This window comes from Haliotis rubra, unplaced genomic scaffold (genome assembly GCF_003918875.1).
Source record: "Haliotis rubra isolate DU_JTF1 unplaced genomic scaffold, ASM391887v1 Scf339, whole genome shotgun sequence".
In the NCBI taxonomy this organism is placed as follows: Eukaryota; Metazoa; Mollusca; class Gastropoda; order Lepetellida; family Haliotidae; genus Haliotis; species Haliotis rubra.
In genome coordinates, this window is record NW_025767012.1 from 11,212 (window position 1) to 22,922 (window position 11,711).

Genomic DNA, 11,711 nt, shown 5'->3' on the forward strand with positions numbered 1-11,711 from the left:
ACTAACATCTTTATCAAGCATCAGATGATAGGTATGTATACTTAAAACGGGAAATATCCAATATCTACTGAAATGTTGAAGGTTTTAATGGTGCTTTGTTCTGCAGATAAAGGATATTAATGAAAGGCCTAAGGCCTTTCAGTACTTTCACGACTGTTGAGGAAAACCAGGGAGATGATATACTTGCACAATATCCTCTCACGAATGATTGCCGTTGTGTTCCTATTTTTAAACACATGTTCTGTATTTAGTACAGTTGCGTGATATCTCCAGTTGCGCAGGAAATGCAGACTTCATTAAGACGGCCGTGTGATGACACCCGTGGAGTACAGGTACAACATGGCCAGGTCTTATACAAGAGGCTGTAGTCGGATCTGAAGGGGATAATAAGGCTAAGTACATTAGTTGGCTCTCTACAATGTTCCTCTGATGGCGCAGATCTTCATCTATTCTTTCAATGACCACCGCTTGCGTGATATACATGTACCATCACCATTGGACTTAGGACATAGAGGCGAGGACATTGGGTGTGGGATGTGCTGTAGAGTCTGAATATTCAACACAGGGTGAAGGGCTGCGGTATAGAACGTAGGGCATTGTGGGACGAACACATCTGATTTAGGACATTGTACGTAGGACACAGAACAAGAGCACGTAGCATAAAGGACATATTACATGTGCGGAGGAAATACAGCATGTAGATGGGAGGTAAGACGTAGGGTAGGGAAATGAACACACAGGATTGGGGTTAGAGGACATTAGATATTGGCTACTGATCATCAGATAAAGTATGTGATGGATTAGGACAAACGCAATATTCAACGAAGGTGTTAAATACAGAATCAAAAGTAGGACATTTGCCCTAGAGAATTTTAGCACGTGACAATGAAAACAAGTGGGCTGAAGAACATAATCAGCGATAACAAAATACGTTGAAGTATCTTACGCATAGGAAAAGCCACAGTCGATGAATGTATGTTGTACTGGATAAGGGGATGATTACCCGGGACTTGATGTTCATAAAGAATGGCCTTTGAAACACGAGTTGGGATGAAGTCATTGATTAGTGTGGATATCCTTTGTGCGATGGGATTATATAACAGGACGCCATAGATTACTGGAGAAAGGCGAGGTAGGCTTTATAATCAGGATCCACTTACCTCGCAAACACCATCCTTCATGCAGATCTCTTACTCGATACCGTTACATGTAACTCACGTTTTGGACTTGTCTGACCTTGTCTGCGATCCCCTTCTCTTTTTGACAGGGAATGAAAATATTGATGTAAAGTAAATATCATTCGTTTTCTTGCCTTATATAATTTAAGGTTTTACTCTGAACTTTTGTGATATGACAATGCACGCTTTCATCTATTGATTTTTCTATAGGCCATTGATTTTGTAATTTGAAAAATTACATTTCATTTTAAGTTCTCTGAGTTTAAAATTCACGTTATTTAACGGCGGAGTCAGCAAATAAGCTACATGTAATGATCAAATCTGGACAGACAAACCAGTGTTTGATATAAGCAGCGCACCTTTTGTAGAGCGAGTGAATATTGCTGAACGCCGCATCAGCAGTTTTCTAGCTTATCTTGGAGATGAATAATGTGAGGGTGACAGAGCTACAGATAACTTTTTGGGTCATTGAGTTATGTTCTCGATTGTGTTCATCTTAATTGGGTATCCTAATTTTTCCTTTGAGTAACCAAATAAATTGTACCCACCTCACTCAAACTTAACTAGGTATTTTGCCATTTTCCACTAATTGTAAAAATATAATAAAGTTTAAATGTTGGTTTACGTGTATGTTATTTATATTTGATCTGTAATATGAGAAAGGATGTGTTGAAATAGAACCTCTCAGTATACCTTACTTATTTTATCTATAATTACGCAGATACTCAGCTTATCTGTACCACTACGGGGTGGTAAGGTAGCTTGTAAAAGTGACAGTTACCAAGCTATTTTGGGCAATTATTGAACCTTCGGCAGGTCAGTAAGTAGTAATATCCCTGGATGCGGTCAGTTATTTCTTTCTGGATAGGGGTCATTCTGACGTGCGCCAAAACAGTTTATGTGTCTGAATTCCAGAATCTGATTCCAGTGTTTTCGGTTATTCCTGTTTGTCCGCTCTGTACCCGAGCTGTCGGGCCGCACGTTACGTTGACAAGAAATGCTGGAAGAGTATTTCAGTCATTTTCGGGTTTGCCAGCTTAACTTTAAGTCATGTAGGTCGTGCACTACCTTGGTGAGACCACATAGTGATAAGATACTATTAAAACAACTTGGATGAACGTGGATCCAGGATTCGAATCAATGATCCCCACAGTGAAGGGACGGATCTCACACATCATCTCGGGGCCGACAAACAAAGCAAACAAAGAACATAAATTTAAAATAATCAAATAAACAGATTAATCAAAACTACCTTTACCCTATCAAACCCTCACCACTGACCCATTGACAGTCATACCTGTTTTCCTCCACACCCTCACCACTGCCCTCTATACTCTCTACAGTGGACAGTCTTAACCCGCACCAGGCCCCCACCACAACACCCTCACCACTGCCCTCTATACTCTCTACAGTGGTCAGTCTTAACCTCCACCATGCCCCCCTCACAACCCCCTCACCACTGCCCTCTATACTCTCTACAGTGGTCAGTCTTAACCTGCACCATGCCCCCTCTCAACACCCTCACCACTGCCCTCTATACTCTCTACAGTGGTCAGTCTTAACCCGCACCATGCCCCCGTCACAGTCCTCCCACCACTGCCCTCTATACTCTCAACAGTGGTCAATCTTAACCCGCACCAGGCCCCTCTCACAACCCCCTCACCACTGCCCTCTATACTCTCTACAGTGGTCACTGCCCACTATATCCTCTACAGTGGTCAGTCTTAACCCGCACCAGGCCCCTGTCACAGTCCTCTCACCACTGCCCTCTATACTCTCTACAGTGGTCAATCTTAACCCGCACCAGGCCCCTCTCACAACCCCCCTTACCACTGCCCTCTATACTCTCTACAGTGGTCACTGCCCACTATATTCTCTACAGTGGACAGTCTTAACCCGCACCAGGCCCCCGTCACAGCCCCCTCACCACTGCCCTCTATACTCTCTACAGTGGTCAGTCTTAACCCGCACCAGGCCCCTCTCACAATCCCCTTACCACTGCCCTCTATACTCTCTACAGTGGTCACTGCCCACTATATCCTCTACAGTGGACAGTCCTAACCCGCACCAGGCCCCCTCTCACAATCCCCCTCACCACTGCCCTCTATACTCTCTACAGTGGTCAGTCTTAACCCGCACCATGCCCCCCTCACAATCCCCCCTCACCACTGCCCTCTATATCCTCTACAGTGGTCAGTCTTAACCCGCACCATGCCCCTGTCACAGTCCTCCCACCACTGCCCTCTATACTCTCAACAGTGGTCAGTCTTAACCCGCACCAGGCCCCTCTCACAACCCCCCTTACCACTGCCCTCTATACTCTCTACAGTGGTCACTGCCCACTATATCTCTACAGTGGACAGTCTTAACCCGCACCATGCCCCCTCACAACACCCTCACCACTGCCCTCTATACTCTCTACAGTGGACAGTCTTAACCCGCACCAGGCCCCTCTCACAACACCCTCACAACTGCCCTCTATACTCTCCACAGTGGTCAGTCTTAACCCGCACCATGCCCCCTCACAACCCCCTCACCACTGCCTCTATACTCTCTACAGTGGTCAGTCTTAACCCGCACTAGCCCCCTCACAACACCCTCACCACTGCCCTGTATACTCTCTACAGTGGTCAGTCTTAACCCGCACCAGGCCCCCTCACAACCCCCTCACCACTGCCCTCTATATCCTCTACAGTGGTCAGTCTTAACCCGCACCAGGCCCCCTCCTCATAACCCTCACCACTGCCCTCTATACCCTCTACAGTGGTCAGTCTTAACCCGCACCAGGCCCCTCACACAACCCCTCACCACTGCCCTCTATACTCTCTACAGTGGTCAGTCTTAACCCGCACCAGGCCCCCCTCACAACCCCCTCACCACTGCCCTCTATACTCTCTACAGTGGTCAGTCTTAACCCGCACCAGGCCCCCTCTCACAACCCCCTCACCACTGCCCTCTATACTCTCTACAGTGGTCAGTCTTAACCCGCACCAGGCCCCTCTCACAATCCCCTCACCACTGCCCTCTATACTCTCTACAGTGGTCAATCTTAACCCGCACCAGGCCCCTCTCACAATCCCCTCACCACTGCCCTCTATATACTCTACAGTGGTCAGACTTAACCCGCACCAGGTTCCCTCATAACCTTCACCACTGCCCTCTATACTCTCTTCAGTGGTCAATCTTAACCCGCACCCAGCTCCCCTCACAACCCCCCTCACCACTGTTCCCTCTATACTCTACAGTGGGATAGTCTTAACCCGCACCAGGCCCCTCACAACCTTCTCACCACTGCCCTCTATACTCTCTACAGTGGTCAATCTTAACCCGCACCAGGCCCCCTCACAACCCCCTCACCACTGCCCTCTATACTCTCTACAGTGGACAGTCTTAACCCGCACCAGGCCCCCTCATTAACCCCTCACCACTGCCCTCTATACTTCTGCAGTGGTCAATCTTAACCCGCACCAGGCCCCCTCACAACCCCCTCACCACTGCTGTCTATACTTCTACAGTGGTCAGTCTTTAACCCGCACCAGGCCCCTCACAACCCCCTCACCACTGCCCTCTATACTCTCTACAGTGGTCAGTCTTAACCCGCACCAGGCCCCCTCACAACCCCCTCACCACTGCCCTCTATACTCTCTACAGTGGTCAGTCTTAACCCGCACCAGGCCCCCTCACAACCCCCTCACCACTGCCCTCTATACTCTCTACAGTGGTCAATCTTAACCCGCACCAGGCCCCTCACAACCCTCTCACCACTGCCTTTCTATACTTTGCGGTGGCTCCTGAACCTGCACTTAGCCCCCTCTCAACACCCCTTACCACCGTTCTATAATTTCTATAGTGGCTCGTCTTAACCCGCACCAGGCCCCTCATTAACCTCACTCCACTGTTCTCCCTCTCTGGTAGGTAGGTCTTAACCCGCACCCACCGCCCCCTCTTAACCCTCACCCCCTTTATCCTCTACCGTCTTCATTGCTGGCGATATTCCGGAACCCGCACCAGGGCCCCTCAACCCTCACCACCCAGGCCTCTCCTTTCTATAAGGATAACCTTGAACCTGCACCCTGTAGGCCCCTTCATTAACCCTCACCACTGTTCTCATACTACAGTGGTCAATGCCCGGACCCGTGCATTCAGGGCCCTCATCCCCTCACCACCTCCTATACTTCTTATATTGGTGGTCTTTAACCTCGCACCCAGGCCCCTCATTAACCTTCACCACTGCCCTCGGTGGTCAATTCCCGGACCCGTAATCCTCCCCTTCAATAACCTCACCACTGCCCCTCTATACTCTCTTGGCATACCGACTTTAACCCGCAAACCAGGCCCCCCTCAACCTTCACCACTGCCCCTATACTTCTGTGGTCAATCTTTAACCCGTAATCCAGCCCTCATTCAACCCTCACCACTGCACTTCTCTAATTTCTACAGTGGATAGCCCTGAACCTCCACCCAGGCCCCTTCATAACCTTTCACCACCGCCTCATGCCTCTCTTTGGTCAATCTTACCTGTAATCCAGGCCCCATAACCCTCACCACTGCCCTTTACTCTACAGGTGAACCCGCACCAGGCCCCCTCATTGTCCTCTCACCCACTCGTTCTATAATTTGTCTGGTCGGTCTTTAACCCTGCACCAGGCCCCTTCATTAAACCCTCACCACTCGCCGTCTATCCCTCTACTGCGCGGAAGTCTTAACCCGCACCAGGCCCTCATAACCCTCCCCACCGTCTCTATAATTCTGGCGGTTGTCTTAACCCGCACCAGGCCCCCTCTCATTAACCCTCACCACTGCCCTCTATACCTCTATAGTGGTTGTCTTAACCCGCACCAGGCCCTCATTAACCCTCACCACCGCTTCTATACTTTGTGGTCAATCTTAACCCGCAATCTCAGGCCCTCATTAACCTCTCACCACCGGCCCTGTATCTTCTACAGGATCGGTCTTAACCCGCACCAGGCCCCTCATTAACCCTCACCACTGCCCTCTACACCTCTGCGTCTTTCTTCCGCGACCCGCAACCAGGCCCTCATTAACCCCTCACCACTGCCCCTCTATACCTTGATACTGGTGGTTCAGTCTTAACCCGCACCAGGGCCCTTCCTCAATCCCTCACCACTGCCCTCTATAATTTCTATGGTCAACTTGAACCCGTACCAGGCCCCTCATTTAACCTCACCACTGCGTCTCTATATTTCTACAGTGGTTCGTCTCGGACCTGTAATCCAGGCCCTCACAACCCTCACCACCGTTCTATCTTCTACAGTGGTCACTGCCCACTATATCCTGTATCGACTCTAACCCGCACCAGGCCCCTGTCACAGCCCTCACCACTGCCCTTTATACTTTGCGTGGTCAATCTTTAACCCGCACCAGGCCCCTTCACAATCCCTCACCACTGCCTCTATACCTCTTCTTGCGGCGGTTAACCTGCACCAGGCCCCTCATTAACCTCCTCACCACTGCCCTCTATACTCTACTGTGGTCAATCTTTAACCCGCACCCAGGCCCCCTCACAACCCCTCACCACTGCCCTCTATACTCTCTACAGTACTTCGGTCTTAACCCGTCTTAGGCCCCCTTAACCCCTCACACTGGCTTCCTCTCAGGGACAGTCCCTCACCCTGCCCTCTCTATACCTCTGTTCTCTACAGTGGTCAGTGGTCTTAACCCGCACCAGGCCCCTCTCACAATCCCTCACCACTGCCCTCTATACTTTCTACAGTGGTCAATCTTAACCCGCACCAGGCCCCTCTCACAATCCCTCACCACTGCTCCTCTATACTTCTCTTAACCCGTACCAGGCCCCTCTCATTAACCCTCACCACTGCCCTCTATACTTCTACAGTGGTCAGTCTTAACCTGCACCAGGCCCCTCACAACCCCTCACCACTGTTCCTCTTGTCACTGCCCACTATATCTCTCTACAGTGGTCGTCTTTCAGGCCCCTCGTCAGCCCCCTCACCACTGCCCTCTATACTTCTACAGTGGTCAATCTTTAACCCGCAATCCAGTGCCCCTCTCACAACCTCACCACTGCCCTCTACAGGCAGTCTTAACCTGCACCAGGCCCCTCACAACCCCTCACCACTGTTCCTCTATACTCTCTACAGTGGTCAATCTTAACCCGCACCAGGCCCCCCTCACAACCCCTCACCACTGCCCTCTATACTCTCTACAGTGGTCAGTCTTAACCCGCACCAGGCCCCCCTCACAACCCCTCACCACTGCCCTCTATACTCTCTACAGTGGTCAATCTTAACCTGCACCAGGCCCCTCACAACCCCTCACCACTGCCTCTATATCCTCTACAGTGGTTGTCTTAACCTGCACCAGGCCCCCTCACAACCCCCTCACCACTGCCCTCTATCTCTCTACAGTGGTCACTGCCCACTATATCCCTCTACAGTGGTCAGTCTTAACCCGCACCAGGCCCCTGTCACAGCCCCCTCACCACTGCCCTCTATACTCTCTACAGTGGTCACTGCCCACTATATTCTCTACAGTGGTCAGTCTTAACCCGCACCAGGCCCCCGTCACAGCCCCCTCACCACTGCCCTCTATACTCTCTACAGTGGTCAGTCTTAACCCGCACCAGGCCCCTCTCACAACACCCTCACCACTGCCCTCTATACTCTCTACAGTGGTCAGTCTTAACCCGCATCAGGCCCCCTCACAACCTCCTCTCACCACTGCCCTCTATACTCTCAACAGTGGTCAGTCTTAACCTGCACCAGGCCCCCGTCACAGCCCCCTCACCACTGCCCTCTCTATACTCTCTACAGTGGTCACTGCCCACTATATCCTCTACAGTGGTCAGTCTTAACCCGCACCAGGCCCCGTCACAGCCCCCTCACCACTGCCCTCTATACTCTCTACAGTGGTCAGTCTTAACCCGCACCAGGCCCCCCTCACAACCCCTCACCACTGCCCTCTATATCCTCTACAGTGGTCAGTCTTAACCTGCACCAGGCCCCCGTCACAGCCCCCTCACCACTGCCCTCTATACTCTACAGTGGTCACTGCCCACTATATCCTCTACAGTGGTCAGTCTTAACCCGCACCAGGCCCCCGTCACAGCCCTCTCACCACTACCCTCTATACTCTCTACAGTGGTCAGTCTTAACCCGCACCAGGCCCCTCTCACAACACCCTCACCACTGCCCTCTATACTCTCTACAGTGGTCAGTCTTAACCCGCATCAGGCCCCTCTCACAACCTTCTCACCACTGCCCTCTATACTCTCAACAGTGGTCAGTCTTAACCCGCACCAGGCCCCCGTCACAGTACTCTCACCACTGCCTTCTATACTCTCAACAGTGGTCAGTCTTAACCCGTACCAGCCCCCAGCCCCTCACAACCCCCTCACCACTGCCCTCTATAATCTCTACAGTGGTCAGTCTTAACCTGTACCATGCCCCCTCACAACCCCCTCACCACTGCCCTCTATACTCTCTACAGTGGTCAGTCTTAACCTGTACCATGCCCTCTCACAACCCCCTCCCCTGATCCTCCACTGTATCCTGTCATAGGTGTTCATTTTGTATTACAATTAAAATATGACTTCTTTGATTGGCAATCTAGATTTTGAGGAGATGTAGAAATGAGTACAATTTTATGGATATGTTACTTCTTTATTCTTTATAGGCGATGTTTCGGCACAAATTCTAATGTTACGTGCTTGACAACGGCATTATAATCTATGTCGAAACGTCACCTGTAAAGAATAAAGAAGTTGTATATCCATAAAACTGTCCTCATTTTCCATTCTACATTTAAAGTATTCATTGAGGAGATAAGAAAACTCAGACCTTGGTCACCTGTATCTTACACCGTTCATTGCGATGCAACAAGCATAAAGTCCCAGTAACAGCAACAGACAGCAGTAAGAGACAAATTAGAACACATTCACCAACTGGATATTTTCACCGTTTGTGACAGCAGAAATTCTGCAACAGGAAACTGTAACAGTTGTTCAACTATTTGGTTCGTACAAACAAGCTCCTGCAGTTACAGTCACATACGCCGCAATTCGCTGTGATGGGTCTGCCAGAAACCTTGGATATCGGGTTCAAATGTTTGTCAGCACCAAAACTTGCTCCCGTATTTCACCAAGAGGTAACCCTGTGACATGCATCGTTTCCCGGTTTGTGTGATACAACTTAAAAATTGAATTAGGAAACGTAAAGTCCACCTCCAAAGTAATCTCAGCCTTACCTATACACTCGCTCATAATTGATGTCGCCCTACATATATATGCGTGCAAGCACAGCGGTGACAGTAATTATTACCATGGGTATATATTGCCATGGATATCAAAGAATTTATTTTAGGCATTATTAAATTGATTAACTATTTGCAGAAATGTATTTTAAAAATCGAATGTTAATGTTTATATCGATTTCCAATGCCACAGTATTGTAAATACAAAACCTCATATCTGTCAGCTGTTGTAAGGAATGATGTAACTTTGTATATTAAATGCCTTGAACATTTACATCTTGGATAGAAGAGGTGTATTTATTCACAAGACCTAGTGATGCCTTATCTGCACTCTGCTTTCCTTCATGTGACAATTCCTTTGTATGTATGTTATATTTTTACTTCTTGGCCTCGTTTCTTGCGCTCCGGCTATCGTAAATCAATTAATCAAGACGGGAATTACCATAATCTAAGCACTAAGATCTCTGTATTGTACCCCTGCACGTTTCACGATTGTCTGGTAAGTACTTGATCCATTAACTTCATCTTAACTTTTGTTACGAATATTCGATTAACCATAACTTTCTTTACATTGCATCTGTGTTCAGACGTCAATTGAGCGATTGAGTTTGATTTTACGCCGTCTTTAGCGGCGCACTGTTCCTGCAATGGAACGGCGAGGAACACAAGAAATGGTGAAATATCTGTGTGACCAATGCTGTCGTTGTTACCGCCTGCGGTGGGGTCTGTCTGCTACTGACCACATCAAGACACTGCCTGTTGAACCTTGCATCTTGTTCTGTTCTATTCGTCTTGTTATTCAGCATGGAAAAACCTCTTTACCGACTCTGTCGTTACGCCCAAGGAACCCTGGCCTGCTAGGCACGCAGATGATACCCTCGGGCCAAACGTGGCACACTAATCCATATTTGATAAACCATTTGGTCAGTCAGTCAGTAATGCGATGATAAGAATGGTTCGGGGAAAAACAAATCTATTTGTGCCATTGCAGTTTAAGGAACACATTATATTTGGTTTGTCTTAAGAACCAGGTCATACTTGAATTAGCATTATATTCCTTTCCCGTTAAGAACTGTTAATAGAAATGATACCAAGAAATGACTATGGTATAAACTGCGGAGTATAATAAAGCATACACCCGAAAATTGGATTGTAATAAAACTAATGCAACCTGAAGTTCATTGGTCGTTTGATTGTTTTTTATTTAACGGCACATTCGGGAATATTCCAGCTATATTACAGCGGTCTGTAAATAATCGAGTCTGGACCAAGCAACCCAGTGATCAACAGCATGAACATCGATATACGCAATTGGGATACGATGACGTGTCAACCAAGTCAGCGAACCTGACCACCCGATCCCGTTAGTCGCCCCTTACGACAAACATGGGTTGCTGAAGACCAAATCTAACCCGGATCTTTTACGGCCCTAAGTTCCAAAACACAACTGAGATATATTACCACTGATGAAACATTACCGGTTTATTAAAGATATCTTTGAAGTATGAGTATGCACTTTTGATAACTGTTTCTGTTTCATGATATGATATACAAATGAAGGAAAACAGATGTAACTACAGATGTCCTTTATGTACTAAGAAGACGTTCAGCCCTGCAGTGTTAAATACACCTCAATGACAGGTATGAGCGTTAACAAGATGTGTCATCAATATGACACACTCACAGCAGGTTCCGTGCCACGCTGTGCATAACTGCCGCCCGTCTCTACTTCAGAATGAGTTCTGTCGCAATATGATTGGTAGACGCAGGCAACAATTTGACTTCTTCTTGAATAACTTTGTTGATAAATATATTTGTTTATATGTATTTTTTAACAAAATGACAGTTACTTCAGGTATACATTTTGTTTGATTTTGTTTTTATCGGAATAGACCCACTTCTGTTCCAAAATTCTGCTAACCTGGCGGATTTCAATTGCTATTAACTAAAGAACATTGTCTACTTGATCCAGTATGTTAAACTGTGATGTTTTCTTTGTCTCTAACCCCCCACCCCCACCCCCATCCCTTTCCTTATCCGTGAAGGCCCGGGTAGTATATTGATCTTCAGTAACCCATGCTTGTCGTAAGCGGCGACGAACGGGGTCGGGTGGTCAGGCTCGCTGACTTGGTTGACACATGTCATCGGTTCCAAACTGCGCAGATCGATGCTCACGCTGCTGATCACTGGATTGTCTGGTCCAGACTCGATTATTTACAGACCCCCACCATATAGCTGGAATATTGCTGAGGGCGGCGTAAAACTAAACTCACTCACTCTCCCCTTTCCCTTTGTTCTGTT

At 48.2% G+C, this 11,711-nt stretch overlaps 1 protein-coding gene across 1 annotated transcript; it reads left to right on the forward strand.

The window, feature by feature from the left end:
* Positions 1 to 2,680: 2,680 nt before the first annotated feature.
* Positions 2,681 to 8,593, forward strand: LOC124284540 (mucin-2-like). The gene is made up of 6 exons (XM_046720616.1): positions 2,681 to 2,729; positions 3,603 to 3,740; positions 4,011 to 4,151; positions 4,627 to 4,763; positions 7,666 to 7,903; positions 8,301 to 8,593. Exons 1-6 carry the CDS (start codon positions 2,681 to 2,683, stop codon positions 8,591 to 8,593), a joined length of 996 nt encoding a protein of 331 aa, XP_046576572.1.
* The last annotated feature ends 3,118 nt before the right edge of the window (positions 8,594 to 11,711 follow it).